A 16124-nucleotide genomic window follows, 5' to 3' on the forward strand; every position below is an offset into this window, starting at 1 on the left:
CAGAGAGGCAGACAGAGAGAGGAGGAAGCAGGCTCCCCGTGGAGCAGAGAGCCCGATCTGGGGCTTGATCCCAGGACCCTGGGATCATGACCCGAGCCGAAGACAAAGGCTTTAACCCACTGAGCCACCCAGGCGCCCCTATGTCCTTTCTAATACTATAGACAAATCTGCATGAACATCCTTGTTTATATATCTTTAGGGTCTCAAAAGTGGAGGTGGCTCCATCACAACATAGTGTCCCAGCATAGTCCATGGCAGCAGAGTCCCAGATGGCAGAATTCCAGGTTTCTAAGGTGCCCAGAGAACTTCTTCCTGGATGTTGGTGTCTCATAGCTAATGTGTGCTGTTGGGATGATGAATCCGAAATGTTGCCAGCTTCTTCTTACCACACTTGGCCTTATCCGAAGTCTGCAAATCTGCCCTTTTGGGGCCAGTAGGACCACCAAGTCCTACCCTCAGGTGATTCTTCGTATCATGGAGACAGAGGCCTCAATCCTGGGAGCAAAAGATTTTTCTTTGACAGAATCCTTAAATTCAGCTGCTTCCAGTCTTCCAGGGCTCATAGCAGAGTTTAACCGCTGTGGTGTTACCTCAGCGGCTCCAACCAACCAAGCTGCCATTATGTGCAAGCCCTGAGACTTGAGTATCTCCCCTACTATGTAGAGAAATCCACATATCTGACTTACCAGTAACAAGTTCCCTAGACTTAACCTTGTTAAAAGAATTCCATAGCCTGGTAGTCTTCAGATCAGTATCAGCATCATCAACCTACTAAATCAAAACTCTGTAAGTCTGAGAAGCTCTGCACTATCTTGGTTTAAGGAGGGCCCAACTGAACCTCATCTTCGAAGGCTAGGATTAAAGCTGGACTTCAGGTCAGCACACAGATTCCCTGGGGAGCTTGATGAAATGCTGACTCTAATTCAGTAGGTCCGGTTTGGAGCCTGAGATTTTGTGTTTGTAACTACACCCCAGGTGACGCCAGTACTGTTGGTCCTTGGACCACATTTTGAGTAGCAAGAGGATAGCAGTTCTTAAAATTTGTCAGACTGTATTACCTGAGGCACTTGTTAAAATACAAATTCCCTGGCTCCAGCCTAGACCTGCTAATTCAGATTAACTAATTTTTCAGGTGACTTTGGCAGTTAGTAAATTTAAGAAATGCGGAGGTAGGGATCAGCACTGAATGTGGCATGGTTCCTAGGTGGTGAGGGGATGAGGCACCAGAGGCAGCTGAGTGAGACTTGGGGGCAGATACCCACGGAAATGCCTTTGTTGCTCACCTCCAAATGGGGGGTGTGTGTGTGTGGGTGGGTGTGTGTGAGCGCCCACTAGTGGTCATATCAGGTCAGGACTTGCCTCTTGCCTCTCCGTTGATGTCCTGCAGAGCCTCTCGGTTTCTTTCTCTAGTGCCTCTTGAGTGTTTATAGCATTTTCATGAACTGTAAATCAACCCCAGACTCTGTGAGCACAGACCTTCAGCACCGTTCCAAGTCAGAGTTCCCAAAAATGCCATTCATGAAGTGTTGGAGCCTGACAGATTCTGCTATGGTTCCGCCAACCAATTGGCTCCTTATGCAAACCAAACACACAACCCAACACCGCATGGGAATCCAGTGGTTCTTGGAAGAGAAATGAGAATGGAGGGAGTGATCGCCTCTGTGGACTCTGAGTTTTTGTCCACTCTGGAACTTTTATTTGATTCCTGTTGCTATCAACACGTCGACCTCCAGGGTGTGCTGATTCTCCTTTCTCACCAGCTCTAGCACAAACAAAAGCTACTAATTCATTTATTCATTCACTGAACATATCATTATGCAGCTCATAATTGCCAAGTACCCGGCTAGACGTGCGATTCAAAGGATCGAGTCGAGTAACATAAAGAGCTTATAACAGTGTCAGATATAAAGCAAGCGCTAAATCGTGAACTCTTCCATAGGCAGGGAAAAGGGAGATATTTTGCTGTAGTTAAAAGACTCAACCGATGGGGCTGCTTCCTGCTGCAAGTGTTGACTTGTCTTTCTCCTTTGAACAGACTGACTCCATGTTACTTCAAGAAAGAGTCATTGAAAGAAGGAAATAAAAGACACAGATATAGTGTTTTTAAAAACATTTTTTAATGAAGAAATAATTCCATTCCAAAATATAGACACACAATTAAATAGTTTAATCACTTCAAAATATAACATGTCTCCCGGAGGTTCCAGCACGCACACACACACACACAAAACAATACTTAACAGCAATACAAAAAAACCCATACAATAGTAGTTTTGTTACAATACCAGTGAATATTGTGAAATCTTTAGTGTCTCTGAATTGGTTATTTCAAATGGTGTCAAATGACAGTAGTCATAATTAAAAACGTTTTACAGTTAATTAGCCTCAAGATGGAACATTTCTGATTTTTTTTCTCTTTTTGGTTCAAAAGTAAAAATGCCCTTTCTTCTGAGGACACAGTGGAGTTCTTGTTTGTGGCTCCTTGCGCGGAATCAAACCAAGGTGATTGCAGCAACCAAAGGTTGCCGTATTTACAAGATCTATCTACAGTTAACAGCCAAGAACTAATAAGGGCGGACAAAGATGATCAAAATAAAAGCAGACATCAGTGCTAAATTATGATGCAACAGTTTGGCTCATGCATATAAGAAAATACATAGTATATCACAACAAAGGCCACACTCTTATGCAATTCAGTTCACATTACTACTTACAAATGAACCTTCCCTGCCTTACAGAGATCACTCGAGAATCCATTTTTCACAATCTCCAGCACATCTCTCTCTGACCAACTGAACTTACCCTGACTTGCGTCCTGACCAACCGCAACCGATTCCTGAATCTCATACAGCAGATTTTGCCCTGCCCCCCTCCCTACCTCCCTCCTTCCCTCCCTCCACATGGCACCATGGGGGTGGTTGGATGTGTTAGACCAGTGCTCATTAATAGGCCATCATCTCTGGTGGAGAAGGATGTGCAATTTATTGTGGAACAAGAAAGAAAAAACCCCCGCAAGATAAAATTATCTCGTGGACAGGACAGGTGAAACCGTTTGGATTTGCACTTAGAACAGGTCCCAAAAGTAAATTTGGAGAGCCAAGGAAAGAACCCCCCCCAAAACCACAAAAACCCAAAACAATACACGCCATTTTGTCTCGGCTACAGGACAGGGGTGCTTGGGTCTGGTCTCAGTGCTGACGTGGAGCTAAGAGAAAGAAAAGGCGGCTGGTTAGTCAGGAACTGGTCATTGGCGGCAGTTTCCAGAGTCCTTGCAATGGCTTCTACGATGCTAGTGACAACCGTGTCATGGAGTTGGCAATGAAAGCTATGACAAGGGGGAAGGTTATCAGCAAAACGGTTCGAACCTTAGACAAGCATTTTGATGTCAAAACACAAGAGTGACAACAGGTGTCAGCTCCGTCCAGTCAGGGGCTGAATGCCACTTGCAGCATCCGAGTTCCGAGTTCCAGAACTATCTGGCTATGAGTTAGAGCTGACGGCAATGTGGGTAGCTGGGATGGAGTGGTTTTAGGTACTGAGTGTGAGGCACGAGTGGCCACCTGCTCCATCTAGAGAGGTATGGTTTCACAGACGATGGGCCGTGGCAAGGAGATGAACGTTAAGATAAACCAACAAAACTCATAATAAAATCCATCTGTGCAAAGAAATCTGAGAACTGTGCAGTTGTGCCCCTTTGGTGTAAGCCTGTTCTTGGGGACATTTGTCAGGCTGCTTCTCTGGGAGAAGTAGGAAGACGCACATCAACGGACAGCGTGGGCTTCTTACTGACACCAACCGAGAGCTTTGCTCTTGCCGAGGCAAGCGATTTTGTTCCAAAGGGCAGCCAAGGACATGGTTTCTGACCAGACGCAGACACGCCCTCTGGAGAGGGACCCGGCAGGTGTCAGGATGTCTGTTCTCAGCTGGGCACACACCAGCCACCACCTACGTGGTGGGTGGGAGAGGGTTTTTGCCAGCCCCGGGAGCAAAATCGAATTGCTGAAGCTTTGAGGTTGACTCAGAGCCTTTCTTGCTTATCCTGAACCAGGACTATTTAGAGGTCCTATATGCAACTTTATTCTAAAGCAGTGGTTCTCAACCTTTAGCATGCATCAGGAATCACCTGGGGGGCTTCTTAAAGCGCAGATGGCTGGGCCCAATCCCCAGAGTTCCTGATGCAGCAGGACCTGGTGGAGGTTTAAGTATCTGCATTTCTAAATAAATTCCCAAAGTGATGCTGATGCTGCGGATCCAGGGCCCCCACTTTGAGAGCCACTGTTCTAAAATGACGCTCTCTTCTTTCTTTTAAAGGAGACAGGAATTCCAGAGAAGCTGCGCATTTACATATAATGTATTCAATACGTTGCCGGATTTTATTTCATCCAGTCGTGCAACAAGTACATCCTGTTGTCATTTCCCCAGAATCCCTAAGGGCGGTCTTTAATGCTCCCTGACAAGGGCCCTCAGAAAGGACCATCCACAGAGACTTTCATTCTTCCTTCTTCGACCGTGCTTTTTGCCCATCAGCTTTTCGCTGAGGGCAAAATCCCATCTCCACTTAGAAGAGCCCGTTTCCTCTCCCATGACCACAGAAGGCTGCATGCAGAACACCAGGTAGCCAGCTAAGGCAATAAACATTCAGAAATAAAAGGAGAGTGAGCGTTTGCAAGCACACTTTAAGCCTGTACATTTAAAGCTGAAGGCCTCCAGACAACCTGATAGGGGAAGCTGTGGACGAGCGGTGTGGTTAGACATGCTCCCTAAAGCTGAAACGAGAGGGACGCGCCCTTGGAAGAGCAGAGACAACTTGAGTCCGTGTGGGGGTCGTATGGCACCTGTGGTTTATAAACAGCTTTAGCAACGAGTATTTCAAAACATAGTTCACAGTTTTTAAGAAGATCTGTGCTGATTTTAAAAACTAGAGTCTATATCATTTGAATGTTGCCTTTGTCTTTTTGAATATGATATCTATTTGGAAAAAATATTTACACTAAATTCTATGGCTGATTTGTTAGAGTATCTTGAAAGAAAACAACCCCAAGTTGGAAAGAAGCCCCAAGGACTGGATTATCCTGGTGTGATGGTTCAAGTCATTGCTCACAGACACTGAGAGACAGATGCAGACAGTGCAGGCCAAGGACCCTTCTTGGCTTCCGGGCTCTGAGTCTGTATACTAAGGTACCAAATCCTTTGGGGTTAGTGTATAATTGCAAGTGGTTGTTCTTTTCCAATTGCTGCGGGGAAAAAAAAATGTACAGTGTATAATAAACTGGTTTGCTAAAATCCCAAAGAATTCAGAAATCAAACGTCTAGCTATAAACAGTATTAATATTGTAAACTCAACAGGTTCGGTAACATGTGCAAAGGCTTAAAATGCTTGTTAATACTGCCATCGTGAACAATAGCAGTGTGGTTTTCAGCTTGTGGGTTTTCCTTTTTCTCTCCATGTGTGTGGTGGTGGCAGTTTTTTTGTTTGTTTCTAATCAGGGATGAGCCATGTTCCAAAAGATGTAACTGATAAGTTAGCTTTGAACAGGAGTCAGAAGTCTTTTTTTTTTGTTTCCTTCTCAAAACACACACCTATGAACTACAAATCTTAGAACGACAAGTTAGCTGCGCTCTGGTCAGCAGAACGCGTCTCTAAGGGTGGGGGTCTGTCGGGAGTGGCTGCGCAGGGGGGCTCCTCTTGCCGCTGAGGCTGCTGCACGGCGTGTCTTCTCCTCTCTGGGGGTGGGTGCGGGGCTCGCCTTCATCACAGCTTTCGTGTTACCTTCATCATCTGTCTGACTATAGCTTGCCTGGGAATAAGGAATGTGTAACTTTTTTTTAAAAGATGAACACTGTTCCCTAAGTTAGGGTTTCGAAGCTTAGGGTTCTCCCCAGCAACCCCTCCCACCCTGGCCCGACACACATACATTCACACACTCTCTCTCCTCCCTTCCTCTGACAATCAGGAGCCAAGGTCCTGGGACATGGTGCGCCCTTGCTCCTTCTGAAAGAGAGGACAGGAGTCCTCTGCGTTGGGTCTCTTGCTTAATGGGAGCTTGAGGCATCTGGAGGTCAAAGCAAGGCAAACGAAAATGTTTGTGCACACGAGACCAGTAACCTACCATCAAAATGCCATGGTAATTAGAAAAAAAAAAACAAACCCACTTTTGATTGTCCAAGCCCCCAGTTTCTGAAGTAGGATGTGGTTGGCCAAGGAGAGTGGTGTACCGTCCGGGGAGAGGGATGGAAAAGGGACAAATCCAAGACCTGAGTCTGCCAAATGGAGTTTTGGTGGATTCTTAAATTTGGTGTTAAATGTTATGTATACTGTATCTCTTCCAAAGAGGCTTGTTGAAAGGCAAGGTTTTACTCTGTTCACTGCTGTTAGTACTGATGACTGCATATTTATTTTCAAATAGCTTTTTTTTTGAGCCAGAGGGTGGGTCTTTTATTTTTCTGGGGTTCCAACCTCTGTTCCTTCCCCGTGAAGCGCTCTGCCCTGGCGGACACCTAATTGACTTGCAGCGGGGGAGCTGGTTTCCAGACCCTTGGATAAGAAATGCACAGCTTTGAGGCAATTTCTGGTCTTGTTGCATGGTCAGAAAGCCCAAACCAATTGATTTCCATAGCACAAACTGTTCTAAGATTTCAGCTCTATTTCTTGGTTACATCTAGAACTAGGGTAGAACTAGCTGCAAAGATGAAAAGCCACTGGCTTTAGGATGGATCTGTAAGGTTTTAAATACCTTTTGCCTAAGTGGCTGATTTCATGACAGGCTAGTTCTTATCTAGAGTCCCGTAGAACCTCAGCTTGGTAGCCACACAATGTAGTAAATGGCAGAGGCCACAACGGTTTCCGTTTCTCACCACCAAATTGACAACAAAAGATGAAAACAGTGGCTTAAGAACTTTCAGAGTACTGAAATCTTTGGATTTTCAGTAGAAGACCCAAATGCCACTTCTTATCTAAGTTTATGTCAAGGACATTTCATTAGTTTGTTTAAGAAAATATTTTTCTAGGAACTAGTGACTGATGTTTAAATAATGATGTTTAAATAAAAATGATCCAACTGTGGCCACTAAGAGAAAGAAAATGCTGTGAAAGGAGAGGCTTGCTCCTTTGGGACTAGATCTGTTATAATGGAAATAGATGTTTTCAGAAATGGCTCCTGGGAATTTTTTCCACTGTGGTCATCGTGACTCAGGAGAGCACGGGCTGTGGCATTCTCAAATCCAAGGGACAGAGACCAGAATACATAGTCAGTTACATCGGTATGCCTCAGAGCTCGTAAAGTGTATTTCATCACAGCAGCTCTGCCATGATGTCTACTTGCTTAATCCTAACTCGAGGACTGAGACACGAGGTTGGTAATGCATGAGCTAGGATTATTCTCTGCAAGTTGATTTGTCATTTAAGAAAAGTAGATCCCTTTTTAAACTTAGCAGGCAGAGCTGACTTTACGACCAGCTGTACTACAGACGTCTCAGAGTCCACAGCTGGGAAAGACTGTGTCACTGAAGTAGATACAAGCCCTTGGGCTCCTCCAGCCAGCAACTGGGAGAGGTGTATCTACTTGGAACTGTAATGGGGGACAGCTAAATGGCCATTAGCTGGAGCCGGAGACACCATCTACACTTACGAGACAGGATAGCCAAAAGTGTATAAAATCTCTGCACATGGCAGGGGCACCTGGGTGGCTCAGTGGGTTAAGCCGCTGCCTTCGGCTCAGGTCATGATCTCAGGGTTCTGGGATCGAGTCCCACATTGGGATCTCCGCTCGGTGGGGAGCCTGCTTCCCTCTCTCTCTCTCTGCCTACTTGTGATCTTTCTCTGTCAAATAAATAAATTAAGTCTTTAAAAAAAAAAATCTCTGCACACGGCAGAGTCCTAGCTTTGTTTATAAAAATACAGAGAGCAAGCTAGTTCTGAGTCCCGGGCTGGGAGGCTTCCCCTACACTCACGCAGCAACTCCAGCAGCATCCCAGGACTGAATGGCTTGTGAAGCAGTGAGTGCAGTGCCGGGCACGTACATGTGCACTCACAATAAATTATGGTGTGTCTGGCACCATGTTAAGCTCTTTATAAACGACATCCCAATGAGGACAACTCCACTACGAGGTAAGTATTATGTTATATGTTGTGCAGAGGGAACAGAAGTTCAGAGGGGTTTTATAATTTGGTTAGGCGGCCACGATTTGGTGGCACCCCTATTGAAATTGGGGCCATCGGAGTTCAGGCTCTGAGCTTTAAACCGCTCCACTCCAGTTGTCCTGCCAGTCAAGCGCCAGTCTCCCTACACAGTCATGTGACTGATGAGTTTCCATGTAAGTTGCTAGGTCCCTGGGGGTGGGGAATCCCATGCCACGTAAATGATATTTTAAACTAAGCTGTATCTTGCTGAATTCCACAATGCATTTGAATTTGCTATTTCAAAGATAAAAGGCTGCAGAAGTTGCCCCCTCTGTTACGCTTCTTTTGTTTTCTTTAACAACGCATGGTTTTGCCTTCATGTATTAAGGTGCACACATTCGGTCTCTGGGTCCTGAACACAGCATGACTCTGAGGCTGGCCCAGCTCTGGATATGCTGAGCTCGCCTGGACTTTCCCTTGTCAAGTGATGGAGAAGCTGCAAAGTCAGGTGCTGTTAGGGACCGGTGATGGGGCCCTCCAGACCTGGAGGATTTCTGGGGCATCTCTGGTGTTATAGAAGTGTCTGTGCCAATTTTCCTAATTAATAGAGTAAAAAGTCAATTCCCAAGGTTGTCTGCCAAATCTCCCCTGGGTTCTAATGAAATGCTCCATAGGCCGGGATGATTCTTTGACATCAGGAGGGAAGGAGGATATTCGTGACACGGGAACACAGAAACACCTAAGACAGAGTGACTGTGAACTGAGGCTACTAGTTATCAGAATTCGGTGTACGGTGGCCACGTTTCCTCCTAAAGAAGACAGACAGTACTTACTTGAGAGGAGAGTGATAAAAGGATATTGTATTCAACCTTGCAAGCTGACCTGCGGGTGACAAAGGACACAAACAAGAAAGGTGACATGTCAAGTCTGTGATGCGGTCAAGCTGGTGAATTATTTGGTTGGAAGCCATGCAGAAGGACAGAGAGTGAGAGTTCAATGAATGAAAACAGCATTCTGACCCGTCAGGGAACCATATGCTCACAGAAGAGTCAAGGAACGCCACTTTAGCCTTCTCTAGGGCATATGCCTTGAGGAGGGACACACAGGCCTACTATGGTCTCCTACACCTTTTCTTTACCTTCCCCTTGAAGTTGCTGGGCATGGAAAGGAGAGAAGGGGCTTAAGATTAACTAGAGATGGCAAAGACTCCAATTGCACCTTAAGCTATTAATAGCATTTCCCTTCATTTTATTCATAGAAGGTTAAATGTAATATAATTAATATATAATTAATATAATTAAAATATAATTATATATTATATATAAATACAATATAGTTATAATATAATTAATATAATATAAATAAATATAATTTAGTATTTTATACAAAATGACTATCCCCTGTTAAAAAAACAACTGAGAACTTCAGTGACTGTTGTCACCAACATCCAGAAACCAATATGGGCTCGAAGAGGGAGGCCTAACAGGCGCAGCTAACAGCATGAACCAGAACACTGATTATTTAACCACATCCCTCTTTCCCTCTCGGCAGCAGAGCCAAATAAAACTCGTGTAGGAATGCCATCCCTCAAAGCTCCCAGAGACACCCTGGAAGCCCCACCCAGGCTAATTTCCTTCTGTGGACAGGCCATAGATGTGGCAAAGAGCATTCTCCATGGTTTTCCACTTCCGGCAACTTTTTCTGTAGTGTTGAAGCGTGGCTTTACCTTTATATATAGTCACTGATTTTTTTCTTTTGTGGGGAGTGGGCAGGGGGTATGATGAGGTCTTCATTTTAGCTGCTTCTAAAATACGGTTGTTAAACCGAAAAGGCTAATGGGGCATCCAAACAGGCAAAACCTTTGTTTTATATTGTTGGGATGGGGTTGGGCGGCTTCAGTTTCTCTCTTGCTACATTCTTCTTGGGAAAATATTTTCAAAACAATTCATAAACATATTCTGAGAAGTAGAGATAATGTATTCTCTCTGCTTCTCTTCCCTTCACTAACGGAGTAAGAGAGAGCCACTGCTCACCTAAAAATATGGAGGAGGCTTGTTTGGCCACTGGACAGAAAGCCTGACATGAAGAAATATCCCGTGGGGCCTGGTGGGGGGGGGTCAGTAGGTCTCAACCAGGCAAACATCCCTGAGCTCCCAGAACCTCAAGAAAACACCTGTGAATCACAGGGAGGAGAAACACACAAGCAAGACCAACAGGGCAGTAAAAAATCTCCATGGGGAAAACGTATCCCCTTCGGGATGACTTACTAATTACGCTTATTCCCAGTTGTGCGTGTTATGTTCAGTGAATTCTCAGCTGGATTAATAACATACACTAGTATATACGACAATCTGTCCAACCACACCCTGCTGAACGCGGGGCCTACAGTTCCTCTACCTTTCTTGGAGAGATGTGATACTCTCCTACTGACTTATTTTGACATGAGGCGGGCAGGGAAGGCGGCTGAGGACAAAGGATTCAAGGGAAGAGATATATTTAAACTTACTCAGTTTCTTCAGGCCTTGTTCTTTACATTTTCTTTTTTTAATCTATGAGAAATTGCATCTTTCCCAATGATCTTAGAGGAGTATAAATCGTTAGTCACTATGTTTCCCCTAAAGGGACAAGGTCTTTTTCACTTTCAGATCAGAATTTCTAAGAATTCATGGTGAACAGTATAGCTCTAAGAAAGTATTTAAAGTTTTTACAACTGCCTAGAATATGTGGCTTAAGGAATGCAATCAGAATATTCTGGAGAGGGGCGCCTGGGTGGCTCAGTGGGTTAAAGCCTCTGCCTTTGGCTCAGGTCATGATCCCAGGGTTCTGGGATCCAGCCCCGAGTTGGGCTCTCTGCTCAGCCGGGAGCCTGCTTCCTCCTCTCTCTCTGCCTGCCTCTCTGCCTACTTGTGGTCTCTGTCAAATAAATAAATAAAATCTTAAAAAAATATATTCTGGAGAGGGAGGGTGGAAGAAAGGAGAAGGGGCGGATTTTCTGAGTGATGTAAAAGACCCGGCCACCTAGGGGCGGGGTGCTAGGGCCTGGCCTGGATGCCCATACCTGGTAGGCTTCATCTTGTAACTTCTGTTTCAGGTACTCCTCCATCTTGAGCTCGTTCTCCAGCTGCCGGACTGAGTCGTTTTCATAGTTCTCATCGTCTGGCCGCACGTAGGGGTCCCCGTCTTCTGAGACCCTGGGAACAGACCACAAATGGTGTTAGGGAGCAAATCTTAAAAGTAGGAGTGGAATGCATGTGTTAGCTGTGGTTTTTGGCCCCAATTAACTGAGTCCCCGAATTCTCTTTTTGGCTTCAATTCACTTCAATTCAACATCTTCTGTTACCTAACAGAAAATTTTAAAAAAACAACACAACAACTCCCCCCCAAAACCCAAAAAAACAAAACACAAACTTTGGAAGTTTGAAGAAATGAATGATCAAGGCATTCTCATACGTAATTTTTCTAAGGCATTCTGATGATCATTGGTCATCTGTGTTTTCCTCTGGTTTACAGAAGTGAATTGCCTTTAAAGCATTTGTCAGTTTTAAAAGAGGTGGCCTTATCTTTGGAGAGGATTTATTTTTCCCAATCTGCAGGCCTTTTTAATTTTTTTAAAGATGGAATCCAAGAACACTTTCTATAAGGAAAGTGAGCCCTCTAGTGAAATAATGATTAAGGACATTTGTTCATAATTTACCCCGGCTTTGTGCTGGGATATGCACCCATGTACTTTATTTTTTTACTGTAGATTAGTCTTAGAATAATCAGCTCATCGGTGTCAGGGAGGTCATACTTGAACCCATAGCTCTTAATCTTAAAAAATTCGTACTAGTTCTCAATCTAAGAAATCGTTTCAAATTGTTCAGTTCTATCATGAGATAAAGAGCAAAGACTGATCTCATTCACTAATGTGTGACTCTATTCGCATCTCTCCATTCCTGTTTATAAGAACCCTTTCTGAGACTAAACATAAATTCGCTACCTAAATCATATGACTAAAATATTCTCAGAATAAAACCCGGTGTCTGTTTAGATTGGACAGATATTAAGACATGCCCTAAAGTGAAGAGAGCGATCAAGTAGAAGTTTCTGGGCTGGAACTTAAATGCCACTGTTCATGTTTATTTATATCTGTACAACATGTTCTCATTATTTTTAGAGGTTTGGGGCCAGCCTAAATAGGACTGCGAGGCCTCTGTGAACTTTCCCTTCCCAAGTCCCGCAGCCTGGTGGTAGCTGATACTGTCACCAGAATGCTGGGGACAGTAGAGTAGGGTAGGTTTAGCTACAGTCTTGGATTTTTGGATTAGAAGAAGAAAACTTCAGGTAAGCACATGTAAATGCTTCATTCTGAAAAATCAAACAGGTTACTTACCCTGCCGACAGTTAATTCACCATTTTCAATAAGAAGCTAATCAGATAATTCTAAATTATATAGGAAAGGACAGGAAAGCAAACCAAAAGGAAAAGCAGCAGCCTACTGCTACTTAAAATTATGTTAGAGCTGTTCTGTTTGCATCTCTCCTCCTGCCTTTTCATCACCCGCTTTCCAACCACATCTCTTTATAGTTCCCCATTACTACTGGTCTACTCACTACTTGGACTGAGATTCAAAACACCAGAAAGGCCTCTGGTTCATTTCTTCTTTGGGTCCTGAAAATGGCCAGTTTACTTTTGTAGACTAGTCTGCAGCATTTTTCAAATTAAGCACCATCACCTTCCTGGTCTGTAATGCTCGGGGAACCCCTTTGTAACTCTCCGCTGAGCCTCTCTGTCCACCTTTCCCACGGCTACCTGGGCCCCCCTCTCTTGCAGGCTCTCCTTGCTTCCCAGCCTTCCTTCCCACTCACGCTGGGCTCCAGCAAGCCCGTCCTAGGTCCCCCTCTGCTTCTCAGCTTTGGGTTCCTAGGCCTGTCTGCTTTGAATTTGAGCTGATCCGGGGACACAGACAAGTCTAGAGGGGATGTCACGGGTTCTGCTGCTTTCTGTCAAGCCACAGAAGCCTAATTGGATGAAAATCTTTGCAAAATGCCTTTCAAAGGTCAGATTTACACACACTCAACAAGTCCACGAGATTGGATTTCTTTATAATGAGGCTTTAGACATTCATTGATTTCAATCCCAGGTGCATAGATAATGTTGTTCACACCCATTCTGAAGAGAGGCCTCTCCAGCATCACCTGGTCCTCTAAGGGCAAATGCAGTACATTTAGAAGGTAGGATGATTTATCTCCTGAGCGAGTCTGTGAGTCCCGAAAGGCAGAGAGGGATTCCTTAATACTATTTTGAGTACACCTAGCCCCGCGCCTTGGGCGTGCCAGGCTCTCAACAAGCACCGGCTGGTTTGGGTTATGGCTATTCTGGGTAGTATGAAGGTGGAAAAGTCCCAACACCCAATTTTTTAAATTTATTTTTTATTTTTTAATAAACATATAATGTATTTTTATCCCCAGGGGTACAGGTCTGTGAATCGCCAGGTTTACACACTTCACAGCACTCACCATAGCACATACCCTCCCCAAGGTCCACAACCCCACCCCCCTCTCCTGACCCCCCTCCCCCGAGCAACCCTCAGTTTGTTTTGTGAGATTAAGAGTCACTTATGGTTCCAACACCCAATTTAATGTAGCATCCATCCTTCTACCTCATCTGGCAGAAAAAGAAAACTTCATCATCCCTTTCTGAAATAAAGAATGAAGCAACCAAGTTTCTATTTTCCCGTATTGCCTACAGAGTGTTGTGTTCCTGAGAAAGACCCCCAGCCGCAGATACTCACACGTCACTGCGCATGGTGCTGGGGGGGGTGCTGCCGTGGAGGTACCCAGGTTTCCGGGCGTGGATTTGCGCTAGAAAAGCCTTTTCTGAGGTGGGCGATGGAACCAGATCCTCAAACTGAGTTCGCGTAAATTCAGAATCCACATTACTCTCTGTTTCACTCCCCACCTCTGTTAGGTACCATGGAAGAAACGAAGAATGACTTAGATTTTTTTTTTTAATGACTGGCAAATAAGAGGGCTGCTGGGCTTAACATAAGTCAGCCTGTGCTGTGGAAACATTAACCAGTTGTGGTACATAAGTCAGGTGAGTTTATCATCTTTTTTTCCCAAAATGCCATTTGATATTGACATGAATTTCTAGAAAATCATTAGGTATACACAATATTGTCTTTTTAAATCTCAAACATATTGAGGAGTTTTTGTGTCTTGACTGAATTAATTTCTTTTTTTTTTAAAGATTTTATTTATTTATTTGACAGACATGGATCACAAGTAGGCAGAAAGGCAGGCAAAGAGAGAGATGGGGAAGCAGGCTCCCTGCTGAGGAGAGAGCCCGATGCAGGGGCTCGATCCCAGGACCCTGGAATTATGACCTGAGCCGAAGACAGAGCTTTAACCCACTGAGCCACCCAGGTGCTCCAGAATTAATTCCTTAATAATTCTGTTTTGCCCCTTCTACAAAAGTCTTCAAAAGTCTTCATGAGAATTGCTGTTACTTTTGCTTACTATTACTTTATGATTTTATTTATTTATTTGACAGGCAGAGATCACAAATAGGCAGAGAGGCAGGCAGAGGGGGAGAAGGAAGCAGGCTCCCTGCTGAGCAGAGAGCCTGATGGGGGCCTCTTTCCCAGGACCTGAGATCATGACCTGAGCTGAAGGCAGAGGCTTAACCCACTGAGCCACCCAGGTGCCCCTTACTATTACTTTAATACAGGAAATTAAAACTAAAATAATACATTCATTTAATATCTCAAAGTATTGTGAGTATAAACTGATAGTATCTGAAGCTTCCACAATGAGATCAACATTTTAGTCACCATGCGCTAGGGCTGTGGGTAGACACCATTAGTTGTGATATATTAACTACAGCCATTTTTATCCTACTTGGTAATCTTAATTTAGACTAGCAGCAACAATTTTTATTACTTTAATTCTTATTGTAGAAGCTTTAGAAAACTAAATCCAGAATCTTTTTATTTTATTTTATTTTTTTTGGCTTTCTTTCTTTTTTTTTTTTTTCCAGAATCTTTTTAATATTGAAGTTGTATTTCTTTTTTTTTAATATATAATTTTTATTTATTTATTTGACAGAGAGAGAGCACAAGCAGGTAGAGTAGAAGGCAGAGGGAGAGGGAGAGGGAGAAGCAGGCTTCCTGCTGAACAGGTTGTTGGATGTAGGGCTCCATCCCAAGATCCCAGGATCATGACCTGAGCCCACGGCAGCTGCTTAACCAACTCTGCCACCCAGGCACCCCTTAAAGTTGTATTTCTTATAATTGTTTAATCTCAAACTTTGTGACTGTCAGACAACTATCTTGCTGGGGGGGCTAAAGGAACAGATGAGATGTATTAGTAACTGATAAGATATTTATCGGCATATTCATGCTGTTAAAGTTTTAAAAACTGTGTAGTATTATTAGAATAAAGAGTCCCTCTCAATGTCATGCTCTTAGTTTTCTGGAAAGATCCTTCTTTGGACATACTGCAAAGGTAAATTTCCATTTAGCCTCATTCAAATAGCCATGCATTCCTAATGAACAGAGTTTAAATGAGTAAATAAAACATTTGACTTTAAGAAATAACTTTAGCATCATATCACTTTGGATCACGATATTACACCTTACAAATATCAGATATTACAAAACCTAGGTTTACAAGTCAATTTTGGTGTATTTTTTAATTCCTCTCTGTATTTTTCAAACTTTCTGCATTAAGCATGTATTAACCATCTTCCAATCAGTAAAATATAAATAGTACTAAAAAGTCTGAATATACCAGCAAAGTATCACATAGATCTTTTTTTTTTTTAATTTTTTTAAAGAATTTATTTATTTATTTGACAGAGAGAGATCACAAGTAGACAGAAAGGCAGGCAGAGAGTGAGAGAGGAGCAGTCTCCCTGCTGAGCAGAGAGCCCGACGCGGGACTCGATCCCAGAACCTTGAGATCATGACCTGAGCCGAAGGCAGCAGCTTAACCCACTGAGCCACCCAGGCGCCCCATCACAT

The 16124-nt window shown here is 43.8% G+C and overlaps 1 protein-coding gene across 25 annotated transcripts in view; it reads right to left on the bottom strand.

Moving 5' to 3' along the window:
- Positions 1-2095: 2095 nt before the first annotated feature.
- The window catches only part of DTNA (dystrobrevin alpha), a 355640-nt gene continuing 341611 nt past the window's right edge, over positions 2096-16124 (bottom strand). For 14 of the 25 annotated variants that reach the window (XM_044243173.1, XM_044243174.1, XM_044243176.1 and 11 more), the window contains 3 exons: positions 13893-14061; positions 11178-11310; positions 2096-3205 (listed from right to left, as the gene is read on the bottom strand). In XM_044243173.1, coding sequence (XP_044099108.1) covers positions 3065-3205; positions 11178-11310; positions 13893-14061 — 443 coding nt within the window. In that variant the 3' untranslated portion in view covers positions 2096-3064. Of the gene's footprint in view, positions 5799-8952; positions 9002-11177; positions 11311-13892; positions 14062-16124 lie in introns of all 25 variants that reach the window. The other 11 variants (XM_044243186.1, XM_044243185.1, XM_044243181.1 and 8 more) reach the window with 4 other exon arrangements.

This window comes from Neovison vison, chromosome 3 (genome assembly GCF_020171115.1).
Source record: "Neovison vison isolate M4711 chromosome 3, ASM_NN_V1, whole genome shotgun sequence".
Lineage (NCBI taxonomy): Eukaryota > Metazoa > Chordata > Mammalia > Carnivora > Mustelidae > Neogale > Neogale vison.